The sequence below is a fragment of the Pangasianodon hypophthalmus genome, chromosome 1 (assembly GCF_027358585.1).
Source record: "Pangasianodon hypophthalmus isolate fPanHyp1 chromosome 1, fPanHyp1.pri, whole genome shotgun sequence".
NCBI lineage: Eukaryota > Metazoa > Chordata > Actinopteri > Siluriformes > Pangasiidae > Pangasianodon > Pangasianodon hypophthalmus.
Window position 1 is genome coordinate 10,870,303 of NC_069710.1, and position 27,818 is coordinate 10,898,120.

A 27,818-nucleotide genomic window follows, 5' to 3' on the forward strand; every position below is an offset into this window, starting at 1 on the left:
CACTCATTGAGGCTTTGAAAGACCAGGGCATTTATGGCACAGGGATATGCAGAGCAAACAGGCTGAAGGGAGCAAATGAGAAACTCAAGAGCGAAAAACAAATGAAAAAAGAGGGCAGAGGGGCTTGCTCTGTGGTCAGCAATAATGCAAACATCACTGTAACACGATGGCTCGACAGTTCAGTCATCCACATGGTCTCGTCCTGTGCTGGCCAATCCCCTGAAGATGTTGCCAACAGATGGGTCAAGAAGGAAAAAATTAGGGTCAGAGTCCAAAGACCCTTTGCTGTGTCCCTTTACAATCAACACATGGGTGGGATTGATCTTGTTGACCAATTTGTGGCAATGTATCCCCACAGACGTAGGAACAAGCGATGGTACATCCGAGTGTTTTTTCATTTTTTGGATGTGACCATTGTCAATGCCTAGCGCCTGTACTTAATGTCAGGATTGGAAAGGATGACACTCCTCCAATTCAAAGCTTCTGTGGCCCGTGCACTTATAAATGCTGGCTCCCTCCAGCAAAGCAGAAGAGGAAGACCCAGTGGCACACCACCTCCGGTGAAGCACAGAGGAGTCACCAAAGTATCCCGTGAGGTCAGGTTTGGCACAGGAAATCAATGGCCCCAACTCACCCAGGTGAAAAATGCAAACAGATGCCACGATGCTGCATGCACACGGAAGACCAAATACATCTGCATGCAATGCTCTGTGCCAGTGTGCCCTGGATGCTTTGCTAACTTTCATACAGTCTAGGTGTGATGAACTGAGCATATTACTGAGATTTATTTCAACACAAGTATTCGGAGATGGTTAGGTGTAAGCTTAACAGTTGTGTGTTGTTTGTTTTCTTGTTCAGGTCTAAACAATAGGCCTATGCAATGTTAAAATATGTGAATGTATTTTTTAAAAAGCATAAAAAGAAATACTTATTCATGGATTTACCATAAAAAAACAAATAAGTTCATTTTTACATTACGATCATACTTTTTATGTTGAGTTATCAAGCGCATGTTGTCCACTGGATTTGACATGTCTGTAACTTTCTGAAAAATTAATATTCTTGAAAAATAATTTTGAATTTGATTTTTTCATGCGCTAAGAAGAATAAAAACACTTAAGAAAAAAATCTTGACTCAGCCTTTCATAATTCATGTATCTAAATGCAGAATTGTTATTTTGGAAAAATTTGTCTTCAAAGGTGTACAAAATGTATGTAAATGATAATTTTTGTACTTTTATTTAAAAAAAAAAAAAAAAAAAAAAGATCTTGGAAGCTTACAGCCATACCACTCTGAGAATGCCCGATCTCGTATGATCTCGGAAGCTAAACAGCGTCGGGCCTGGTTAGTACTTGGATGGGAGACCGCCTGGGAATACCAGGTGCTGTAAGCTTTTCAGTGAGGCCTTCATTCGCTTTAGGGTTTTAATTCACTCAGGACAACATCCTATTATGGGATAAGAACTGGCTACAGTTTTGAAAGGGTCCACATGAATTAAAAAACAAACAAACAAACAAACAAAGAAAACAAATAAATTTTAACAGCTTGCTAACACTACTTAAATAGGCACCATTTCGAGCCAATGTTACCTGTCTCAAACAGGGAATGATGTGATCGTAGAATAACTGTAGAATGATGAGAAGCGACAGCAATTACATCTGGTAGAGTTCTGGCACTTTCATTAATTACTGTGACCCTTTTTCCCCTCTTTTGCAGGTAACAGGCAAGTATAGAATTTTAACACATAACACTAACTACATTTTTCTCTACAGGTTCCACTGAAGAGATTGCTAACCCCACTCATGTCTATTTGTAACAAGAGAATCTTATGATCATTCAATTCAAAACATTCAGTATTCAAAATACAGTACATAAATGCAAAAATTATCAGTACACGACAATGCAATATATCTGACATATTGTAAGTGTTACACTAAGCCATTTCATTAAACCTATCAAATTAAACAAGTGTTCTTTGTCTAATTCACACAGTGTGTTATATACACTCAAATTCAAAACCTTCAAGATACTTAAGAACTCTTTCAGTTTGACAAAACAACATATTGCAGGAACGATACAACACTGCTCTAACAAAAACTAGGACAAATTGACCATCTTAAAAGGAAATTTTACTGTCTTCACTGAGATATATGTCTGAAACCAACAAGAACAGGGAGAGTAATCATTGCGTGTCATCCTGTTTAACATACCAAAGGTCTTCGGTGTGCTCATGGATGATGGGAATGACCTTGATGACGCAGTGCAACCAAGTCAGGATGTGGAGGATGTAACAACTGAAGGACACGCTATCAGAAATATGATGTGTTTTTTTCCATAAAGTGAGCCAGAATATGGGCTACAAGAAATCACACATTAATTTCCAGATTAGAATGTTGGATAAGTCAATAGTAAGTAAATATAACAAGTAAAAGTAAAATGAAAACAGACTTCACCAATATATGAACCTACATTTTTATTTATAGATTGCAAAAAAGAAATCAGAAAAAAGGAAAAATTTACAATAAGCAAATCACACTGGATTATTATATATAGTAAATAAATATTTATATACAACAAATCATTTGATTAATAAATACCCTACCAACAAATTAAGGTTTTTGTTACTCTTCACTTATTGGTCGTAAAGTTATTAATCTGGAGGGAGCAAGTTTGTTAATTTTGTATTGAGGTATTATGTTCTATATATTCAGGTTTTCCTTCTCCATATCTAATTTAGAAACCTCCAGCTCTGCTTTCCTCTTCTGCAGCTAAAGAACTTCTCTTTGAAGATCAGCAAGCCCTATTGTGGTTCTCGATCCTCTCTGCTCAGATGAATGTCAGAAAACAGAACAATACACAAATTTGGTATTTGTTCATTAACTGTTGACTTTACTGTAGTATTGCTAGAAAGATTTTTTTTTTTTTTACTTTGTCACTGCTGAGTGTGACACAGCTGTCACTAACCTAGATGTTGCTAACCTTGTGGCTAGATGGTTGGGAGTGGGGCTTGTCACTCAAGGAACATTCTCCCAATTTGGGGTAGGTAGGCTGCTAAAAAGAATTTTTTTTAATTACATGAAGTGACTTGTGGCCAAGTATGGTGACCCATACTTGGAATTTGTGCTCTGCATTTAACCCAAGGGACACAGACACGGACACACAGCAGTGGGCAGCCTTTTTTTTTTTTTGCTGTGGCACCCGGGGAGCAGTTGGGGGTTTGGTGCCTTGCTCAAGGGTCTCACCTCAGTCATGGTATTGAGGGTGGAAGAGAGCGCTGGTCATTCACTCCCCCCACCTACAATTCCTGCCAGACCCGAGACTTGAACCCACCCTCAGATTTACCTTCGGGTTGCAAGGCCAACTCTCTATCCATTAGGCCACAACTCCCGATATATAATAGAGTGCCTTACCCAAGCTCAATGTATCTTTACATTAGAGCCCAAAGAGACCATCATTAAATTATTATTAGCGCTCATCTGAATTATTCTGTCTGCTTCCTGAGCTGCTTTGAGTAATGCCTGCAATACCAACTAAAGTACGAGAATCCTTCCCTAGTCTTGGACCAATATGGCTGTCTTGGACAGGTCTTGTAGCAGTGGCCCTTCTCCTTTACACAATAAAATATTTGTTAAACTATCAAACCAAGTGCACTACTTTTTTGATACAATAGGCTATATATCCAGTCGCATAAATCAATTTAGCTTGAATATGGTGTATAAACACTTAGCAGGGCCGTTTCCTCCGAGGAGGCAAGGGAGGCAGTGTCTCCTCAAAAAATTGGATGAGAAAATAATCGATATTGCAAAAATAAAACGACGCAAATATTACTAAAAATGACATTAAAAGTATAAAAGTCACTCGTTTTTATAAAGTAACACTGTCCAACAGCGACACCAGCAGGTAAAGTTATACAGCGAAAGCTTGCCTCCCCTCAGCCCATTGACTTATAACAGAGACCCCATAACGTGCCGTGGGTTTAGTGGGGGGTAATTGAGATTGAATGAGGGAAAGTCACGTGAGAGGAGGCAACGCCTCCATCGCGCTATAATTGGATGTGATAGGTTATGATTGGATGTGATAGGTTATGATTGGATGTGATAGGTTATGATTGGATGTGATAGGTTATGATTGGATGTGATAGGTTCGTTCGATAAATCCCGCCTCTTGTTTTCGTGCGAGCTCTCGGCCTGAATGGACAAAATGATGGCGTTACTGACTAATTATAAAGTTAGTAAACAACTGACCCGCTTAGATATCACTGCTTTGTGTCACGTCAAAAATGAAAACTTGAAATGGCGTGAAAACGTGATGACTGTTAGTTTTTAGTGAGCATTCTTTTAGTGAGCTTGATGAAATGAAAGAAAAAAAGAAGTCTTCGTGTCTGTGTTTGTGTTTACAGAGCTTTTATGACGATGACCCGGAAATAAGTTGACTGTTAAAAACAACAGCTGAGCATTAGTTCACAAATAAAAAAATATTAGTAACACTTTACAATAAGGTGTCATTTGTTAACATTAGTTAATGTGTTAACTAACATGAACAAACAATGAACATTTATTACAGTATTTATGAATCTTTGTTAACGTTAGTTAATAAAAATACAGTTGTTCATTGTTAGTTCATGTTAGTTCACAATGCATTAACTAATGTTAACCAACACGTTTGATTTTTAATAATGCATTAGTAAATGTTGAAAATAATATTAAATAAGATTAATAAATGCTGTAGAAGTATTGTTCATTCTTAGTTCATGTTAACTAAAGTAGTTAACTAATGTTAACTAATGAAACCTTATTGTAAAGTGTTTCCAAAATATTGTTAAAATTGTTACTGCGATAATTGTTACTTTAGTTATTATTTTGGAATAAATGTAAAAATGCATAAAAACACTATGAAATGTATAATTAGTATTAAAAATATTAAATAAAAAAATACAAAATAGAATTATATATATACACACACACATATATATATATATATATATATATATATATATATATATATATATATATATATATATATATGTACTGCCTCCTCATTTTAAAACACCACTGCACGCCACTGGTAGGTACTAACCACTGCATACCGGGATACCGGGAACACCCCCACAATACCTGCCATTTTGGAGATGCTCTGACCCAGTCGTCTAGCCATCACATTGTCAAAGTCACTCAGATCCTTGCCCATTTTTCCGGCTTCCAACACATCAGCTTCGAGAACTGATCGTTCACTTGCTGCCTAATATATCCCACTCCTTGACAGATGCCATTGTAAAGAGATTATCAGTGTTATTCCCTTCACTTGTCAGTGGTTTTAATGTTATGGCTGATCGGTGTACACACACACACACACACACACACACACACACACACACACACACACACACACACACACACACACACACACACACGGTGGTAACACACACACGGTGATTTTGCAATAACAGCTCATCCACAGGTATTTTATTCCATTCTTATTTTCTAGAGGAGTAGGGTTCTTAATCAACTTGAATTCATTCATGTTCCTGTGTAGTGTAAATGAAAACATTTTTATACATGAAATGTCTGTTTTTCAAATGTAAAAATGGGTTGAGACTTGTAGTTTTCTCATGACATGGCTTTTTGCTGCCCAAACCTCAGCTTCCTAGATCAAGATGACATCTAGCTATCTGATCGAAGCAAATGTCTGATTTAATCCATCAGAGAACATTATAGTATTAAGATACACTTGGTTGCTGCAAACCACTTTGCTTAACAAAAAAAAAAAAAAAAAAAAAAAAAAACAATATTCAAAGACCATTTTCTTTCTTTCCTTGTGTAGACAAACCAAGTTTTAATGTTAAATTTAACAATAGATCTACATACAAAATGTACACGAATTTACAAATGCACAATGAGCACCATTAACGACCTGGGACATGAAATCAACAGCACACAGATTTTCCACATTAGTGGAAACAAAATTAATGGAGACAAATGTAAAGACTGTACAAATAAAAAGACATGTAATGCTGTACAGGTTTTGATTTTATGGTTTGATCTGACGACAGATGGAGCCAATCTGTGTAATGCAGCTGGTGACGGCTGGGGGAACCGGTCGTGTGATTTCTCCCCGCCATGATGCCAAAGCCTCCAGGGCTTCTTTAGGATTGCTGGGTGCCAGATCATAAATGGTGTAGACTGCCGAAAGCTGCACCTCCCATGGCACACCTGCACACAAAATACATAAACTCATGAATGGCTAAAGTGCTTTCCTGATGGGGAGAGGAATAAAAATTGCAGAATGTCAGGTATAAAGAACTAATTTATTTGATGCTTTAGTAATACCTTCTGATATTCCATGTTTCCCAAACAGATTTATGGCTTTTGCAACATTTTGGACTGACATGCACAGTTTCTCCTTAAGGCCCAGTTGGCCAAGTCGTCCTGACAGAGATGGAAAAAAAGACCAAGAGTGAAACAGTTTGAATAATCCAAAAGTAACGCGAGATATTGCCCCAGGATTTTCAAGAAACGTACCAATCAGCCTCAAAACTGCTGCTACACAAATGTCTCGGACTGGCGTTTGCTGAGGTCTTGGTTGTGTCACCCAGGCATTCATGACCGGCCAAAGCTCTTTTCTGTAAAGAAAACATAAGGAACATGGACTATGATGACTGGCAGATCAGCTATTATGGTTCTATGACAGTGAGTGGAAGGTTGTGAATTCAAGCAATATCAATGTGGCCATTTACAATATTTCAAACAGTCACCAGACTACTGCCCCTTAATGTAACTAAGGAATAATCGATGATGGATTGGTGTGATGCCACCTGATACAAAGCTATTGTTACCACCCTGAAGTTTATTTTTCTATGACGGTGTTTTTATTCCTTTCATATCAAAGAAATTTGCCACTGATAATTTACACATTGTACTTTTCATTTGTTTCTAGTGAGATTTAGTGTCAAGGAATGTCCATGAAACAAGTTAGTTCCCGTTACAACAGCTATAATCAGTTGTGTCAAGAGAGTGTCTTCTCTTTTTCCTCTCTCTTGAAGTTACTAAGACAACAAATGCAGCTTGTCATGTTACAGAGGAACCAAAAGCCCATCAGTCTGAAACCATGCTCATTTACTCATACTAATACTTTACACATGCGCAGAGAGCTTTTGAAACTAAGTCACATGATGACCATATTACAAAAAAAAAAACAAAAAAAAAACAAAAATCAGCAATGACTGACACTCCCATTTCACCTCTCCTTAAAGCCAGTGGCGGCGTTACCTGCATAACCTTATACCAGTAGGTCACGAGGAACTGACTCACCCTCCCAGATACCCAGGTAGCTACAGGGCAGACCTGAAGTAGCAAGCCTCACAGCAGAGTGCATGAGAATCAGCACTCCCTATGGAATGGCCCATTGTGATAGTTTGTTTAGACTGTTTGTTTAGGCCACAGTGATGACCAATCATACTGTTTCGACCAACATTGTGCCCAAGGAATAGCTGGTTCTATGACCAATTCGCCATTGTTTGGCTCACATATCACCGTAAGGGGTGTAGTGACACGGCAGGGAACGTCACCGATTGATTCTTGCAGCACACTGAAGTCAACCACCAAGTTCTTATGTTTGTGGCACCTATAATCTTAGGTAGGCACCTTGAGTTCCATCACACGGTCACCCTACAACTATTTGGTCATTAGTGCATGCACAACGAGCCCATGACCAAGGCATGCAGTTCTTTCAACTCTTGGCTGAGGTGATTGCCAGCCAAAAAATACTGTCTACAATACTACTCATCCAAGCATCCCAGCTGGACCATAAGAATTATTTAAGGGAATCCACCCCATGTGGGGAGATCCTATATCTGACTCCTGGGGAACATGGCAGATGAAAGGCTCTTTGCACCTCCCAGAACAATGTTATAAAGCTAAAGCTTCCAGTGTGCAAGGTTAGGGTTCTAGGGCTCCTGATGCGCTATGCGCTAGCCATTGGCCTACCCACTGCATGGAGGGGCCAGCCCCATGGGCATATTTTGTCTGGTTGGGGGTGCCTAACTTTTTGTTCATTTGTGATAAATGAGCTTGTCTGGGGAAAGATTCACAGGGTGCTCCAACCACTAGCAAAAGCACTAGTGGAAACCAGGTTTACACTGACCTTTTCGAGGCCTCGAGCAGACCACTGCAGTTTTGTTGCTAATCGCTGTCACATGGGCATGACACTAAATAATAAGGGAAAGCTTACAATAGGCCACTAGGTCAAATCATGGGCTACTGTGTCTCTTCCAAGAGGGCTGTATGGTTCCACTAGGCAGAACCATACTCGATGATGGCAAAAAAAAAAAAAAAATGTACGTGGGTAAATCCCAAGGTCTGCTGTACCACCCCAAGATGCAAGCAAACCTCTTTTGGGCATATGTACTGTACTTTCTCAGCAGTGAGATCATTGTGCCATTGAACTGCCCTTACAAGTAAGTCACTCTCCATGAATCTAGTATTGGTGAGCCCAATTGTGGAGGCTTGTGTCACTTTCAGTGGGAGATTTCCTTAATTCCAACCGCCCCAACAGTGTTACCGCCACAGCTGTGGTTAACAGCCCAAGAGCTGGAACTGCTCCAGGAAGCCTCCCCAAACTGGAAAGGTGCAATAATGTGTGCTGCACATTGGGGTGACAGGGTGGCTAGCATCCCTACTGAATCTAATTTCTTTGCGAAGAATACTCCACTATAGTACTAGGGCTTTTCCCATTGAAACTGAGTGCCACGGTGCGTGACGAAGGTGGACATATATCAGGTAGCCTGCTACTATGTGGAGGCTCATCTCAATCCCTCAACCAAGAATGGCCATACTCCTATGCCTCTGGTCCACAGAGGTAGTAGGGCTGTTTGTCTACACCATCACCGCTAGCGAGAAGGCGGAGGCAAAGACATTAACTTAAGAAGCGTGTTATTGAAAAGGCAACCTTTTCATGCCTTTGCTCCTCCTTACAGAGCTTCTTTTGGTTGAAGGGCAAACAAGCAGCCTTGATTCAACCATGCCTGGAGTTATGCATAACCCATTTGCTAGGTGATTCAATGCATTCTCAGAGGTTTCACTGCAAAGAGTGAGGGTTTGATCATTGACTCTCTTACAGAGAGTTCAATGGCTCTATTCTCTCACATAAGCATATAGTCAAATGCCTTCTCATCCTGCCATTGCAATGTCCAGACTGAAGACTCGTCTTACAATGGTAAGTGCTGAGATGGCCAGTATCTCCCTGGTATCAGGTATCTGGCTTCCTGAGAGGCTGGACACTGGTTGACCAAGCACCATCCTGCAGTGTAGCTCATCTAGAACATTTATACTTCAACTCCATTAAATTTTATTTAAATATAGCACTTGGAGAACACAGCCACAAATATAAGCAGTCTTGTCTTCTCCAGATAAGGATCATGAGGGGGAATCGGTTTCTGGGCCTTTTTCGGACGTTCCGCCAAAAGCCGCATACTTTCCCTGTGTGTGGCTTCTACTCAAACATCAAGTTCTCAACTGAGCCACAAGCTCTCTTGTTAGCCTTTGTTCTGGGCATCATTCATCATTATTCCTGCTCGTTTAGCAGCATTCCTGGGCTGTGGCGCTCAGCTGATCTCTGACTTCCAACTTGGGTTTAGACTTACTTAGTGAGCTTGCTGAATCAGACTTACTTAGTGAGCCTTCTGAACACTGCACACGGAATACCCTTTCCAAGATCTAGCGCCCTGAGATGTAAAAAGAGCTGATGTCTGTCCCAGCTTCTAGAGAGCTCAGATATACACCACACAAGCATGGGTTCTGCATTATCATGTTTATTTCTCTTCTATTACTTACTCAATTCACCACCAGGAGTGCTGATCCAAAAATAATCCACTTAGCCAGTCAGCATTGGAGCAGAACAGCAAGGTGGATTCGGCAATTCTGCGACTAACTACTACGAGCGCTATTTTGCCAGTAATCACATGGCAATTAGCACTGAAACAGACTCACAGACTATGGTGTTTCACAAACATCTCAGTGGGGATTCAGCTCCAAATTGCCTGAAGATCCTCACGCAGCTGCAACTGAGAGACGGCAAGTGGTGGTGTGATAACTTTGCATCTCAGTTTTATGAGTGTGGAATCCACCATACTATAATTATAATTGTGAGGTAAGTTAGGAGGGGTGGAAAAGAACTGTGTTGATTCCAAATACAATGGAACAATATTTGTTTATTTTGCCATTTTTATGTAGCCAGTGGTGCAGGCCTGCCCTACACCATCAACTGCTGAGCTCTGTATTTAAATTTGAATCTGTCACATTTGTAAGTACCCTGAAATAAAAGTGTCTTCCTAATGCAGATATAAATATTCAATCAACAGATCTACAAAACTGTGAACGATATATATTAAAAAGGTTTTATGCACAGTACCCTATAATATTGTCATGGGTCCATTTCCAGCCCAGATGTGCACACAGGAGATCCAGACTGAAGATGTATTCCCAGGCAGCAGGGCACAGGTCATCACCATGACGATCGTGCTTCTGGAACATCAAAGTGCCATCCTCGAGAAAAGCCTTTAGTATGGTGGTGATCATTTCGTGGATGTCACCTGGAGGCCTCTGGCAAAAAACACAATTTTTCTTTGATACCCAGGTTAACAAACTTCAATAAAAATGAATTTTAATTAAAAAAAAATATTTTATAGAATAGAATGGCTCGGCAGGGTGAATGGATGAATAATGGGTAAGAAAGTGACTCTAGCTAGCTGGTACCTGCAAGGAATTGTCTTCAAGAATAAATAATTTCATACAAAAAAAAAAAAAAAAAAAAAAAAAAAAAAAAAAAGTGTACAACAACTATGTCACCTTGTTTTCAGTGTTGTAGTCAGAGTAAGTTTTGTTCATCCAAATAAGATGAATTTACAAGGAATGTGACCTGCCAGTGGCTTACATTGAGATTGTAAAAGTAACACATATGAAAAAGTAGAGTAAGAAAACAGTTAAATACAAGAGAATTATTTTATTGCATAATATATACTGGATTATACGCCAGTTAGTTCCAGTCCATTAATCTGATCGTTTGTCGAGCAGTGTTCCAAGAGTACCTATATTTCCTATAATCTCACTGTGACGGTTCATTGTGTGCATCACTCTGCTCATCTGTGTTCACCACGTAAAATTCCACTTCCTACTTCGAAACCATTACAACAGTAGTGTTTGCGACATCATCAGCGGACATGGCAAATGATACCATTCGGGAATATAACATTTGGTTTAAAATATGAAAGCTCCTCAGTTTAAGATGAAAAGGAAGAAGGGACGGCAATTTTACCAGAAGCACCTGGTAAACATTTGGCCCTACCGTGTCCGGAATGCCATTTACTCGATATTAATTTCTTGTTTATAGAACTGTTGTATAAAAGAAATATCGCACAAGCAAGAGTACAGTTAATATTGGCAAAGCTGTGATTCGTCACACGGCGAATAAATGCACTCTTACTAATGCGATTTTGCTGAAATATAAACATGTTCTGGCCTGTCAGTAAGAAACAAAGAAATGGAGAAGAACGTCGAGAATCAGTGAGACAGCTGTTTACCTCGTCCCAGTGCAGATACTTGCTGAGGTAGTCTAATATCTCTCCCTCTGCTTTCAGTTTGCTCACTATGTTAATGGCTCGGCACAAAGGGCTGTCGTGGGATAGAACAGTTGGCCATGTTGTCACCATGAATAAAATCAACTTTGGGGCTTCAGGAAAGTCTGCAAAGTAACAAAACAATGCCACATTACAACCACAAAAAAAAAAAAAAAATCACTAAAACATCTAAAACAAGGCTAAGATGCACATGCTAGTGTACCATTGTTCAGATTTCAGTTTTACTGGTAGATACATTTCAAATAAAATGTCAGTACAACCTTACCTTCTTTTAGAAGACTGTAGGCGAGGGCATGTGCTTTCTGACAGTCTCCTCTCCATCGACACAAGCCTACATAAACCCTACAGTGAGACTGCAGGAGTTCGTGTTTCATAACAGCTTGATCCGCTTTCATCTTGGACAAAATGGCCAACATAAACTCCTCTGCTGAGGACTGATGAAGATGGCAGAGAATTAGGAATTAGGCATTAAGAAATTAATACTGGATTGTAGACTAGGCTTGGGGGGACTACTAGGCATTACATAAACCAAACACTGGACTAAATTAATTTCTGTTAAAAAATTATTTTTGCAACCGAGAAACAGCTAGAAAAGGGATTCTGGACATAAATAAAGGGTGCCTTCACATCTACATCATTTACTTTTTTTTTTTATTATTTATTTACTTACTTTATTATTTTTACAAAAATTTAAAATTATTGACTCCTTATGTTGGATCATTTGGGCAGGTTCAAACTCATAAAGTGCAACTATTACATCAAGTGCAACTAAGAGGTGAAGTTGGTCAATATGGATCCTACACTGAAAAGTCATTTTAGCTCAGCACTAAGATCTAGGTCTAAAACCCTGGTCCTAATTAAAACAACTACTGAGTTTCAATAGAAATCAACTACTGAATTTGAATTACATGCACACTAAATAAAACGCAAAACAATAATTTACCTGGTTTAAACAAAAATCAGAAATGACACATTTTTCTTCATCTCTTAGGACGGGAACTTCAGATACTCTTCCAAGAAACACATGACTCCTGATTACAGGCAACACATCAAAATATGAATTTTGAAGTTTTTCTAATGCACTGAAGATGAGGGACTGTGTATCATTTGCATCGTCCACAGTTTTGTCTTCTTTTCTTGCCATTTGATTGTTGCTTGATGGACCATTCGTTGGACAGTATTTTGGCGATGCTACGCCATTACTTGGCTTGTTATCACTAACTTGTTGCACTGGAGGGGTAAGACTTGAAGGATCAGGTGAACAGGTATCAAGTCGAAGCCTTTTGGCACTTTTGGGTAGTAACACATTTGCACCAATTCTTTTTGCCTTTTGGTCTGTCTTCGTGAAAGCTGTGGATGAGGAGTTGATAGTTTTATTCCCTGAGATTGGATTGACAGAAGGTGGGGAGGCCCCACTCTCATTTGCAGCCCTTCCAAGGTTAACATTACCCCGCAGGATGTTTAGAGTCCTTGCCTGGGCAGAAAGCTCTGGATACATGGTATCCAGCATCTGCATGGAGTTCTCCTGTGAGGCAGAGGGGGATGAGGAGTTTAAGGCAGATGAGGGCAGCCTTCCTGGGACAGGAAGTGCATGCTTGGGAGTTGCTGATCCAAACTGCAAAGGGGAAGAGGGAACTCCATTTGATGGTGAAGGGGTGGTCATAGAAAGCGATGTATTTACTTCATCTTGAAGCCCAGGATCAGGAGAAGGTACTTTTGACTGCTGCTTGAGAGAAAATGGCCCTTCTGTTGATGACCAGGTAGGCAAATGGATGCTGGGTCTATTTGGAGTAAGGTGCTTCCTAAATTTTGGAGGAGTTGCAGTCAATGGTAAAACAACTGGAGGTAGTGGAGGACCCATCTCTGTAAGAACCCTTCCAATTGATTCTGGAGATTGAGTTGAGGTAAGTGCATTTCTGGAGGAAACATCTGTGAGAGGTAGATTCACACTTTTATCCAAAGAAGACAGTGTAGGTGTATTTACTGACAATGCAAGACAAATATCTTGAGATTTAACACTTGGGTCTTTTGGTTTGGCACCATCCTCTTTCAGGCCACCATCCATGTTTTCAGTGTTGGGGCTAAAAGATCCAGATAGTACACATTCCTCCTGGTGATTATGTGCATCAAAAATTGGTAAAGAGCTGTTGGAATAGTTATCTGATTCATGTTTATACTTCTTTGATAGTCCTGTCTCTTGCTTAACATCTACCCTTGCATTATCTTCAAGAATTACAGGTTTGCACATATTCACTGTAATGCTGCCATCTTCTTTCTCATTCTCTGGTTGAAAATGCTCTTCTTTGGTTTCACAGTTTGTTCCCTGAACTTCAGCTACAGATTCTTGCTTTTCATTTGATAGCAGTTTGTTTGAAGAAACACTGTCTAAATCTGCTGGTCTCAAGCAAATCCCTCTGACTTTTCTCTTCAGCCCTAAAAACTCCTCCTCATCTGAGGAATCTCCAGAGGTAACACCATTAATCTTGGTACAGGAGGATTCATTGTCTTGTCCACCCCAGATGTTTTGATCTTCAGCTGTCTTTAAATCTGTTACGACCATGGGAGTTGAGACACTCTGGATTTCCTCTACTGTTCTTTCTGGCTCTGTCTTAGAACATGTTTGTGAAGTTAAAGAAATCTGTAAAGAATATCCATGCACATTTGATTTAACTTCAGATTGATGCTGGACAAATTTATCTTCTTCAGATTTATCTGTGCACTCCTCAGGGATTATAACCTGCTGCACAAACTCTGATCCTTGTTTGACTCCATCATTACAATTTGCTTTAGGTACTTCATGGGCAGCATTACACTGTGGTTTACTGTTGATCTGATTTGTACACTCTTCCTTGGTGCTCTGCTGTGATTCTGCTGCAATTATTGTGGCTTGGTTTAGGCTAACATGCTCCCCATCTGATTCATTCTGTAAACTCGCTGTTGCAACTGTACAAGGTGAATCTTCAGAGTTTTCCTTTATCTTGCACATCTGCATTTCTTGGCTCTCTGTCAAAACTTTGTGAAGGCTCTTGTTATCAGTATCAGGAGTGACTGATGATGTCACAATACTCAACTGGTTTCCTGGAGACAAATAAACAGATGAAACTGCTACATTATCCTCTAAAGGTTTTGCCTTTGCTGTGGACTGTGATTTTTGGCCATCATCAGGTTTTGAAATTGAACTCTCTTTCAGACTTGAGTCAACCTCCATCTCAGCCTGAAACAAACAGCATAATCCAAGTTCTGAAATGAAACTATGAAGGTTTATAAGTCAACAGTGCAATCATAGAGGAGGGTCCAAACCTATCAAGAACTGTTATTTTCACCAGTTAACAAAAACTAATAAAAATGATCATGTTTTATACCACAGCATGGCTGAATTGTTGAATCTGATGGTCAGAAGGTGTGCATTATTTTTAAAGACCAGAATGGCTCGGATAGTAGTAGGCTGTAACATGAACGATTGGTTCAAGGTCATTCTAATATGTCATGTTTCTATAGTAACAGCTCATAACCAGGGACTTGTATGGTGGACGCACCACGTAATCTCGGACTAATAATAAACAGATTCAAACAAGAAAAAAAACATATTCGTTGATGTGGTGAAGTATTTTGTAACATTTATGGAGGGAGTCTTGAGTGTCTGCACTTTTTAGCAGTGCTTTATAAAGATTCCCAGAACGGGAAAGCCTTCAGGACAGAAGCGTTTACACTTTCTGAAAGCTACATTATTGTCTCATTAACTTCAAGAGAGAGAAAATGAGATGATTAATGTTGTAGGATGTTTGCAAGACAAGTTAAACCTATTTTTTCTATTTTCCTTTTTCTATTTTTTTTAAATCTTTTTTTCATTTTTCCATGCAACAAATGTATAGTCTTCAGCTGAATTTTTTTTTGGTCACATAGTCAACAATTTTACTATTTTGCTTGAAAGTAAAAATGTAATTTTGCAGCTAAAATTTACAGTGGCTAAAGCAGGGATGTCCAATCTTATCCGGAAAGGGAGGGTGTGGGTGCAGGTTTTCATTCCAACCAAAAAGAAGCCATACCTGTGTCTATTGAAAGCTAAGATCAACTGAATCAACAGGTGGAATCAGGTGTGGCTCCTGCTTGAATGGAATGAAAACCTGCACAAACACTGGCTCTTTGTGGATAAAACTGGACAGCCCTGGGCTACTGAGCAAGATTTTATAATCATTTTTGATAACTGATGAAATTTAAAGCCAGGCTTTTGGACCCTACTCTAGATACTTGTGGTGATCAGCATGTTTTTGTTAAATACTATGAAATCAGACTTACGACATGCTAAATGACATACACTGAAATCAATATTGGTAAAATTATTCATAAATGATTACCAACTCATCAGGAGGCAGTGGTGATAAAGGTGCAGGCAAAGGCCAAGAGAGGCTGAGAATTTCCCATATATCAGGGGTTTTACTGCCGCTGTCTCCCTCTAATAAATGATCAACAGGACCATCTTTATTAAGTGATAAATCACTGACTTCATCAGTGTTTGCACGGGTTTCATCTAGATCCTCAGACTCCAGCCTTCTTTTCTTCTTCCTGCATATTTTACTTTTCTTCTGGTCTTTACTTGAACTGCACGAAGATTCAGATTTACTCTTTTCTGGAGACACTTTAGCTCCTTTTGGAGTCGAGACAGTTGACTGAGGCATCGGATTTCTAAATGGACTGATTGGCAGTGGACAAGGAGGAGATCTTGAACGTCTGAACATTAAGTGCTGATGGTCTGTGGATTGTTATAAAAATGTTAGTTTCTGAGCAATGATTTGAACTAGCATAATATTTTAGTTAGTGAATGCTGCTTAAAAATAATTACCATTTAAGGCTAAATTTTCTGGTGTTTTGGACAGAGGGTCTACACAACGCCAGACTTCCTGTAGGAGGGTCCAGACTTTAGCTGAAAATAACAAGAAAAAAAAAAAAATCACATTGAACGTATGGATTAAATAATGTTATGATTTACAGTTTAAGAAAATATGTCTATAGTATCTTCTAGATTTTAGGAAAATATGATGTTCTTCTTTTGGAAAAATCTGCAATTTGGTTTGTTGTCTGTACCAACATAGCATGTACATTTATAGTATAAAGACTTGTAGGACAAATACGCCTATAAAGCTGCAGAATGAACATAGGTTTCCATTTTGATACATTTCTGCTGAAGTGCAAATTGTGTTTTATTTACAGGAGTAATTATTACTGATGTGTTTGATCAAACATCATAGGTTGGTTGGTTTGAAGGTTTTTATATTTACATAATTTTTGCTTTTATATAAAAACAGAAAATAATTTGCTGAATTAAAATTACACTATATACTATTATAGTTGTAACAAAGAGAACATATAATCTAGAAAATACTGTACATCGCATTCGATCAAAATTGTTTTGTTTTTTTTTCCTGCAAATACCTTTGTCAACTTTCGGCTCATTCTCAGTTTGTGTAGATGAACACCTTTTCTCTGTAATGACAAGAACCAATTTATTACATAGTCACAGTAAATAACTTGCATGTCAAAATATAACCCAGTGATTTCAATGTTACCTTTGTTAAACTCATTCTCCAATGATGCAAGTTTTTCCTGTAAGGTTTAAAAAAATAATAATAAAAAAAAAAAATCAACTGCCAAATGTAACACAAATGCATTTATACTTCTATTCCCACTAAAACTAAATCTTTAAATTACTTCAGTGTTTCATATTTGTTTAAAAAAAAAAAAAAACAGGCACCTCAGTTAATCTGATGCTTTTTTCAAGGCTACTGTTTTTGCTCTTCAGTTCTCGGATTGTATGATTTTGCTTGAGGTTCGTGTCTGTAATAACAACATTACATATTAATAATAACAAAATGCAGTAAAAAGGTTCTCAGATCATGCTAATCATCCACACTTGAATTTGTCATGTTAGGGATAAACATAAAAAAAAAAAAAAACACAGACCTTCAAGTGCCAGAAGTTGATTTTCAAGATTGCTTTTTCTGGGGGGAAAAGAAAAACTTAATAGAACAACAGCCTTAGCTGGATAGTAAGCTAACATGCCTAATTTATATTGCTTTAATAAACCTACATAGCTCACCTAAAATCTACATCAAGAAACTAGGTAGCTAACACTAGATAGCTAGGTCACGTTCTTATTGAGGAGTTGCCTATTGTGCTGTTGGCCTCTGACATCTAAAACAAATTTGTTTTTCACTATTCCCCCCCCACACATTCCAGTATCACACCACAACATTTTCAGACATGCCTCTGAAGATCATAAAACCCCACGAAAAAAAGATCTGAAAAAGGTCATTATGACAGATCTTAACAAGATCGACATGTTCTGATGATTTTCTATTTCTCAACAACTCTTACAGAATGAGTGCTTTAGCGTTCTGCAGCTTCAGAGTCTCCACCTCTTCAACTGCCTCTTGACTCAGCCTGAGAGACTCCTTCAAAAACAGAATAAACCAAAATCAGATTAACCTTCCATAACTATTTATGTTACAGAAATTCCTGCAAAGCCACACAATCAAAAACACAAACTCCTGACCTGAGTCTTCTGCAGGACACTTTCTAGCATTTTCTTCTCAGATCTCAGCTTTGTATTTTCTAGACTCTGTGTGTTTGCTGCATCTGAATGAAAAGAAAACAAGTAGTTTTAAACAAGTAGTTCTGTGAACTTCCAGGTCACATGCACGACAGTTTCCATTCTCTGGCTAGGTTTTTTTTTTTTTTTTTTTAATCTAAAGTTTTCTTTATTTGACAGACACTTTGATCCAAAATGCTGAGGAGTAAATGCCCACCAGTAGGCATCTCTATAGTGTACCTCACTGTATTCTAAAAAGAAAAACATTGAACATCTCCATCACAGGAACCTACAACTTTTCCAGGAACTTCAGATCTGTGTATGTTTCCATCACAGGAAGCAGAGCTGATTTTAGTTCATAGGCCATGGTTCTAAGAACCTTCCTACTTCAGAGACTTTCAACAGCTCAGAAAATACTAGGGTTGCGGCTTGTCATATGCAATCTTCACAAAATAACCAACACTCTTATCTGCCATTCATAAAACACTTGTGTTTAGGGCGGCAAAGAAAAACATTTTAATAGTCGAGTGTTAATGTGACTTAATCAGCAAATAATCAATGAATCAGCCTAAATGTTGCTTATAAATGAGATGGGTTGATTCACTAATCATTTGTTTAAGGTAGAAACTGTAGTGTGCATATAATTAATTGAAATAATCAAAGATTTTATAGAATCAAATTATTATAGATTTTACACTTTGTTGTAGCCCTATTTTTTTTCTTGTTTTTATTTTCCTCATTAGTGCAAAAAAAAAAAAAAAAAAAATATATACATTTTTTGACTATTTTCAGCCAAAATATTTTAGTGGCATCCCTAACAAATATATTCTATAGTCAACCATTTTGTTCTTTTGTGTTGTTTTTTTTATTATTATTATTTTTAGCTAAGACAAACGTACATTGATAGATTTTATTTCACACTAATTAACGCAAAATATTCTCCATTTATCTTGAAAAAAAAGCACAGCATCTTTCGAGCAAGAAAAATCAAGAGGAGATGAGGGTTTAAATGAGAGACCTCCTTGCTAATATGAGATGGAGGGAAGGGAAGGGGCTTTCGAGGGGTGAGTTAACATTGGACGGCTCAAATCTTACAGTCATATTCAAAGGTATGGTCAACTCTGGCCAAATTATGTATTTTGTTGAATTGAAAAGTAAGCACAACCTCTGCAGCAAACTCTGTTTAAAACATTTTTCTACCAATATTAACACACAATTGCTTTATTTTTGATTAACTTAAAAAAATAGTTTATTTATAATAATCATACAACACAGTTCCTGCAGTTTGGCTGGAATCTGAGTTATAGAATTCTTCATTTCTTCAAACATTTCCAGAACCTTGGTGGAATTGTGCCTGTAAGTAGATTCTTACCTTCTGCCTTCTTGAGAGTTTCTTCAAGCTTTGCATTCCTGAGAACGTAATAAAACATTATTAACTTGATAGCAAACTTGAATACTGATTTTACATAAACAATAAAATCATTTACTTGACATTACCTAGTTTGCTAGCAGCTTAACTTCATAGTTACTATTGCACAGGTAACATTACTAAGCTAAGCTAATTAGTTAGAAGCTGGCCTTTTTTAAAATCTGTCTGCCAATCTAAGCTGTAAATATTGACACTGTAATAGCAAAGCTTTGAAAGCCCAGAGAAATCTTTATGCTCACTTAAACTACTGTGAAGGAACAGAAAATATCTTACATAGCAAGTGCCTTAGTGTTCTCTTCTCTCAAATCATCCACTTCCTCAGATTTCGCCTTATACACTTTCAAGGCAGCCTTAATGCAGCAAATATAAAAAATAAAAATACAATGATGACACGGACATGCACCAATGTGAATTAATATAAAGCTTTAACAAATTATGAAAGTATGAGTTGGAGGGTAGAGCCCAACCAATATGAAGATTTCCACAACATTTCAGGGGATTAGATTAGACAATTAATTCCATTAATTAATATCATTTTAGACGGTTGAAAATTAAGCAAACATCACTAAAGCCCAACAATACCAAATCTATTCAAAAGTGGTTTCAGTGAGCGATTAATGCCCTGTGTTTAAAACAAGACATTATCAGTGCTTCATAAACGTGATATTTAATCAATACATCAGTCCATCGCTAATGGAGAGTTAGTGAAGTCACCGTGGTTTCCTCCAGCTCAGCCCTGACTGCCTCGTACTCTGCCGTTTGCTTTTCTAACGGGCCGAGTTTCAGCAGCACTTCATCCAGCTCTTTGTGCAGCTCAGTGCTCTCTCTGAATGGAAAAATATCAACCACACACACGTATCAAAACCATTCATGTCCAGCTGTGTATTATACAGTCCCCTCTGAAAGTATTGGAACTACAAGTCCGTTCGTTTTCGCTATACACTGAAGACATTTGGGTTTGAGATCAAAAGGTGAATGAGACAATATATAAGGGTTTCAGCTTTCATTTCCTGATATTTACATCGAGAACCAAAGAATTGGTCTTGCTGGTCCAATACTTTTGGAGGGGACAGTACATCTACAAACGATGAGAGATATAGTCTAGGGTAAAAATTGTACAATCGCAGTTTTAAAATTGATAATTAATCATGTTATTTAACCAGTGTTATATTTTTATGTAAAAATCAATTGGTCCCCAGTTAAAAAATTTGCATATATTATTATTAGCCCCAGTGAAGAGGGTGTGGTTTCGGTGCCTATCAGTCCAATTGAAGGAGGCATGGTCTCTGGGCCTGTCAGTCCAACTGAAGGAGGCGTGGTCTCTGGGCCTGTCAGTTCAACTGAAGGAGGCGTGGTCTCTGGGCCTGTCAGTTCAACTGAAGGAGGCGTGGTCTCTGGGCCTGTCAGTCCCAGTGGAGGAGGCGTCAGTGAAAGAGTCCTATGGGCCTATGTGTTTGTCAGTCACAGTGAAAGAGGTGTGGCTACTGTGTTTGTCAGTCCCAGAGATTCTGACTAAGCCTCTGCGCCTGTCAATCCCAGTGAAGGAAGTGTGGCCTCTGTGCCGGTCAGTCTGAGAGAAGGAAGTGTGGCTATTGTGTTGGTCATTCCCAGATATTATGACTTAAGAACTGTGCCTGTCAGTCCTGGTGAAGTAGGTATGACCATAATGCTTCATAAGAGAAAAGTCTTACCTTTGAGATTTCTGAAGCTGTAATCACTTGTCAAGGAAATTGACAGCATTTTCCAATTTCAGGAGAATACAGTGATTTTACAGGCCTAAATTCATTACAATAGATCGTAATGGAAACATTAATTAATTAGTTAATACTGGAGCTTTTTTTTTGGTTTTGCTTTTTTTTTTTTTTTTTTTTTAAACATATGCAGTATTTAGTCTGTTTGAATCGAATCCTGGTGTGTTTTGCCCCTCTGTGTAACATGTTTAGGCTGATGAGAACACTTGGACTTGGGTGAAAAACAAAATAACTGGTCTGAGGTGGTCTCTGTCCAGTTCCAATCGAACTCTATCACATTTTGATTGCAGTGAGAAAGAGACCCAGAAAGAGAGATCTCTGTATTTAGAGATCCAAAATGCTGTTTTATGTTTTGGGCAGCATGTTTTTTTTTTTTAGAAGTGAGCTGCCAAATTGACACAAAAGGCACTACATATGTCAAAGATGCTACATAATTATATGATTATATAATTATTTATTGAGCGCTGGCTCTTCTCTCCATGCTCAGGTGATTGTTGTGATTTCCACCTGCACCTGTGAAAGTGTTGTTCACTTTTTTTTTTTGGTCACCATGTTTCTGAGAGGCTTTTGTGATATAAAGATACTATTGATATTATGTTTAAGATTAAAATAATATTAATTTGCATATCTGGCTAGTTTTAACCTAAAACCTTTTATTTTATCTCATATTAAAGATCAATTATATTTATATAACATCTGAACACAGTGAACTAAGTATAGTGTCCAAGTGTCTAATGAGTGAAGATGGGTATTTATCCCTATTAAAGCTTAATTAATTGGGGGGTTTTGGGGGGTAGCTAATGGTTCCAATGGACCGGGGTGCATTTAAGCCCAAACCAACATGGTCTTACACTTGTGGAGCTAGTCTCCTGGAGTCCAAGGATTACCACCTGCTGTGTGAACACATAACTGCCAGGGTACCTTGTCATTCTGAAACACCACCAACCCAAAAAGCACTAGGTAGGTTCCAGCACTAGCAAGTAGGTTCCAAAAGCAGAAGCGACGTGCCATATGGTATTTACAGCAAATACTATGTCACTGTTTGCTGAAGGTCTCGACTTGGTGCTCACGAGCACAATACCATATCTAGGTCTTTACAATTACAATACAATCAATAACAAGTGATATGGTGCTTAAGTGCATAAAGGATATCATCACACTTCTCTTTATACTCGCTCAGAAGAAGGCTGAAACAATAAAAGACAACAAATGAGTACATGATTATGCCTCTGTAATAAAGATGACAAGACTAATGGGTGAATAAAGTGCTTCACATACAAATTCAGTCCTTTTCTTAATCATTGACACATTTGGACACAAGCAGAAGTTCTATTAAACAAACCTATGTGCATTATATGGCCAAAGGTTTGTGGACACCTGACCATCACACCCATATGTGGTTCTTCCCCAAACTGTTGCCACAAAGTTGGAAGCACACAATTATATAGGATGTCTTTGTATGCTGTAGCATTACAATTTCTCTCCACTGGAACTACGGGTCCTAGCCCAAATGTGTTCCAGCATGTGGCCTTGTGCACACAGCGAGGCCCATGAGGACATGGTTTGAGTGGAAGAACTCGAGTGGACTGCACAGAACCCTGACCTCAACCCCACTGAACACCTTTGAGATGAACTGGAACGCCGACTGCACCCCAGGCCTCCACCCTCTACATCAATGCCTGACCTCACTAATGCTCTTGTGGATGAATGAGCACAAATCCCTACAGCCACGCTCCAAAATCCAGTGGAAAGCCTTCCCAGAAGAATAGAAGTTATTATAACAGCAAAGGGAAGACTACATTTATAATGGGACGTTCAAAAATCACATACGAGTATGATGGTCAGGTGTCCACAAACTTTTGGCCGTATAGTATATGATTCAATTCAATTCAATTTTATTTGTATAGCGCTTTTAACAATGGATGTTAACTTTGTTAATATGATGTTAACAAAATTAACATATAATGTTAATATGATGTTAACTTTAGAACAGTTAGATGGAAAATGCACAGTCAACTCCATAATTATTGGCACCAATCACTAAGAAAAAATTATGAACACATGCAGTGGATGACATTTGAACTTAAACATACGCTGTAACGCTATATAATTACTATAGACAGTTACTATTAAGTGAAACTGCCTGAGAAAATAACAGCACTGAGCCTCGATCTTCCTGTAATGTCTAATAAGGTTGGAGACACTTGTAAAGGATGCCAGTCCCTCCTCCATACAAATTATATATTCCTAGATTGGTGAGTGCGGATGCCTTCTTCAAGTGGTGAGGTCTTTGGTTTTCCCCATGATGATAGATAACACATGGAACATAAATTTGAGCGCCCTCATTTTCTGTAAAATGCAACAACATGGATGGAGAGAGTAAATTGAAGGATGACAAAGTGTTGTATTTATTTGAAATATTCCTAAGACCTGTCAATCATTTTCACCCCACTTGAAGGGTGGAATAGAACAAACTACATGTACTCTTCTTACAGTACTTCAGTACGTGGTTCATTGCAATGGTACTTTTTTTGAGTATGTTTAAATCATAGTACTTTTTATAGCACATTTATTTTTGATTACTGCTACAAGAGCTGAAAAGTTAATGCATTTCACCCCATAAGAGCCAATTAAAAGACATTATGTGCAAATTATTATTATTTTTTTTTTATCAAAATAAATCAGTTTCCAGCTGAAAGTCTATACTTCAAGCACCAAATTCCTTATCAGCAGTAGCAATGTCTGAGACAGTGAAGACAGACAAGCATCCCTGGCCCAATGATTCAGGTATTTATCTACAGTATTAAATGCTTCATAGAAACAGCATGATCTTCAAATTACGTGAGCAAAATGTGGAGATTTTGGCATTTCACAGCTCTACATCCAACCTGAAGAAACATGTACATGAAACATGTACTGGTAAGCCATTAGCTAGCAGGGTGACCTAGACTAAGTAGCCAGATCTTGTGGTGTTTTACAGTACGAAAGCTCTGGACTAAATGTAAGATGTCATTTTGATGTTCCGCAGCGAATTTAGTCATTAATTATCTTTTCCTCCCCTAGAATACTAATATTTAAAATCTCGATGAGGATGTTTTTTTTAAATCAATAGAAAGCTTGAAAATTGAATCACTGTGTGTATTTTTTTTTTTTGCCCACTCTCTTGAAGGGAGCCAATAATTCTGGATTAGACTGTACTCATTCCTTGACACAATATTGTGATAGTGTTGTTAGACTGTAATACTATTAGACATATAGCACAATATGGAAATGTAATCTTTGCCCATGCAGCACATGCAACACGTACACACAACCAGTGGAGCCTACATGAAACTTCTACTCACTCTGTGTCTATGATCTTCTGTTTCAGCGTCAGTAAAGCAGCCACATACTCATCCAGGCTCTGAAAAACACCCACGGACGTCATAAATGGAATTAATCTGTCACAACAAGACTTGAGGTTTCAAAATTGTTTATGGTGTTTCCCAATCGCTACCATTTCGCTCAACCCTATAAATGACACCGGTTGTTTTTAATGTTCATTTCAAGCGTGTTTATTCAAATCCCAGTTAAAGAGTCACAGATTAACTAATATTTTCCCCCTAGAAGCTGCTTCTCAGCCAAACTCAGTAAACTCCTCTGTCCTGAAGACTGTCCCATGCTGGGAAACTTTGCAAAGCACTGTGACGATCAGAATGTGCTAACACCCGACACTCCTTCCGTAAATGTTCATTAAATGCCTCCAAACAAAAACGTCACCACATCAACGATTACAAATCTTCTTTATTAAACACATTCGTTTTTTCATCAGTTTATTTTCAGTCTTAAATTACTTAGCATGTCCGCCAAGTACAAGTCCCTGTGAATGAGCTGTTGTGATAAAACTAAACTATTAGATGCATTAGAATGAACTCATTAATATAAACATATCCTTCACGTTACAACTAGAACTACTGTCCGAGCCGCGTGGTTATGCAAACACAAAACACCTTCTGACCAATCAGATTGGAGAATTCAACCGCGGAATGGTATAATTTTTCATAAATGTATGGTGGACACTCCGTATAAACTAGTTTTTTTTTTTAAAAACTGTCATGTTTCAAGGTTCAACAATGATGATAATACATAAAGACAGCTCTGTGGGTTTTGGGTCTCAGACTGGATCCAATTGACAGGAAGTCTACAGTGAGTCAAATAACCACTCTTTACAACCATGGTGAGCAGAATATCATCTCAGGAAACACAACACATCGAACCTTGAGGTAGATAGGCTACAAGAGCAGAAGACTACATTGTGTTCCACTCCTCACTACCACTGCTTCATGTCTGCATTCTTGAAAGAAATGATAGTACTTTTTTTTTACTACTTGTACAAGTAATATGATGATCATGATGAAAAAAAAAAACAAACAAAACAAAACAAAAAAACAAACAAAAAAAAACAGCAAAAGTGTAACAAACCCCTGAAAAAACCCGCTTGAAAAACTGACTTTTGGTCCGGGGATGCTTGCTTGTGTTTGGATGTGCCTCCTGTCGGTCATTTTTATAGACATTCTATAGGCCACTTAAGTTTCTGGAGGTGGAACTTCACAAACATGGGCGTTAATAATTCAAATGTAAAACCCGTCTAATTGTTAAAAAAAAAAAAAAACCAGTCTAATCTTACCTAATGCACCTTCAATAAGTTATAATGTGTTTTTTCTTATTCAGATAAAACCTTCTAATCGTCACGTAACATGTTTTGACATGCAAATGCAGGTCATGAAGATTGAATTAATATGCAAATTCGTATATGTCGTCACCCGGCGACTTCTAGAGACGTTTTGAACACGTATGCGCCACTTTCCCCTGAAAAGAGTTGTGAAAACACTAGCTGTGATATGAGCTGGACAGTCGCTAACCTTTTTTCTCCTCAATAAAAGTCATAAAATAAAGGGGTCTAGAGACAAAATGTTGGGAATATTGTGAACTCAGTCTACCTCTCATCATCATCATCATCATCATCATCATCATCATCATCAACACCACCACCACCACCACCTTCCCCGCCCCTTACTGAGCCTGACAGGTCACATGACCAGCTGTGTCTGTGATACCGAGCTCGTGCAGGTAGAGAGAGCCACTCAGTAAGTCAACAAAGGTCTATAAATCTATAAATCTAAGAAATTTCCCACGTCATATCAATGCTCAGAAGCGAGGTTTTCCTGTACACAGCAATACAACACAACAAAACAGAGAAATAATCTAAACGTACAAAGAATTCAATCGGAACGCACCTGATTTAAAACAGTGCAGTTTTGACAAGTGCCAGAAGTAGCTTCTGATGCGATTCCTCCGGCCCCGGACTGGTTCTCCCCCGGCATCATGGTATTTAAATAACCCTAAAAAACTAAAGAAATAAAAAAACGGGACAAAAACAAGACGCAAGAACTGCGATTTGTATTCCAAAACAAGACACGGATCAAAATAACACTGTGCATCATGGAAACGTAGTGCTGCACGCGGACTCTTAGGACCCCAAACGCGCCAAAGCCCCGGGCTGCCCTGTGCAAACGCCTGATTAGAATAACACTCACTCACTCTCTCTCTCTCTCTCTGTTCTGTGCTTTACCTACCATACAACAGTGCAACAGTAAACATAGTATTATATGAATAATAATTTTGACTTACCGAGAAATAATGATGCGTCGAGTTGGCTCTTTGAGTTATGGAGTTAATTTTGCGCCAGGTTTCAAATAAAATAATAAAATAAACAAGCAAAATATTAACTACCAGAATGTAAAATATATATATATATAATTTGCAAGTAATGAGAATCAAATAATTTGTCTAAAATAGATTACTTCTGATTCACACTCTCGTTTTGCTTTCATTTTTTTCTATTTGCGCATTTTTCTGATGCAGTTTATTATTATTATTATTATTATTATTATTATTATTATTATTATTATTATTGATTCTGACTTTTGGCACATTTTTGTAAAGGACAAGGCGGGTCTTACAAGAAGACGCTCATCTTAAATCTCTATTGGTCAACTGATTTTGGAGTGGGTGTTGCTCTGAACGTTAGCCACGCCCACTTCCCTGAGCGCTCACCAGCAGCAGGGAAACGGCATTGTAGCTGTATTAAAAAGCTGACAAAGGCCAAATTATCAAATTCTACAGTACATTTCTTCATACTGAGCATTTTGAAAGTATATTATATTTTGTTTAATGTGGAAATGTCAGATTTTTAAAACATTTTATTCATTTCATTTTCCATACCGCTTAATCCTACAGAGGGTCACAGGGAGCCTGGAGCCTATCCCAAGGAACTCAGGGCATAAGGTGGTGGACACACTGGACGGGGTACCAACCCATCACAAGGCTCACTACAGACAATTTAGAGATGCCAGTCAGCCTACAACACATGTCTTTGGACT

At 38.3% G+C, this 27,818-nt stretch overlaps 1 protein-coding gene and 1 non-coding gene across 2 annotated transcripts; one reads left to right on the forward strand and one right to left on the reverse strand.

Moving 5' to 3' along the window:
- Positions 1-1,275: 1,275 nt before the first annotated feature.
- Positions 1,276-1,394, forward strand: LOC113534243 (5S ribosomal RNA). Its single transcript, XR_008304016.1, has one exon. It is a non-coding gene; the product is annotated as a 5S ribosomal RNA (ribosomal RNA).
- Positions 1,395-6,011: 4,617 nt separating this feature from the next.
- On the reverse strand, positions 6,012-26,920 carry ice1 (KIAA0947-like (H. sapiens)). The gene is made up of 22 exons (XM_053234668.1): positions 26,673-26,920; positions 24,741-24,799; positions 22,548-22,583; positions 21,337-21,354; positions 20,360-20,471; positions 19,919-19,995; positions 19,589-19,626; positions 18,181-18,263; positions 18,003-18,079; positions 17,589-17,626; positions 17,380-17,462; positions 17,195-17,231; positions 17,061-17,111; positions 16,471-16,551; positions 15,986-16,380; positions 12,574-14,844; positions 11,896-12,064; positions 11,574-11,734; positions 10,406-10,596; positions 6,520-6,620; positions 6,328-6,426; positions 6,012-6,210 (listed from the first exon to the last, which is right to left on the reverse strand). Exons 1-22 carry the CDS (start codon positions 26,760-26,762, stop codon positions 6,029-6,031), a joined length of 4,449 nt encoding a protein of 1,482 aa, XP_053090643.1. The 5' UTR covers positions 26,763-26,920; the 3' UTR covers positions 6,012-6,028.
- Positions 26,921-27,818: the final 898 nt, after the last annotated feature.

Bases quoted from the DNA above. Each gene is read 5' to 3' on its own strand.
- ice1 (XM_053234668.1), bottom strand. From the start codon at position 26,762: ATGATGCCGGGGGAGAACCAGTCCGGGGCCGGAGGAATCGCATCAGAA. The intron at 17,232-17,379 runs GTGCCTGTTTTT...TAAACCTTACAG, and splicing joins AAAGCATCAGATTAACTGAG to GAAAAACTTGCATCATTGGA. The intron at 11,735-11,895 runs GTAAGGTTGTAC...GTTACTTTGCAG, and splicing joins CTACAGTCTTCTAAAAGAAG to ACTTTCCTGAAGCCCCAAAG.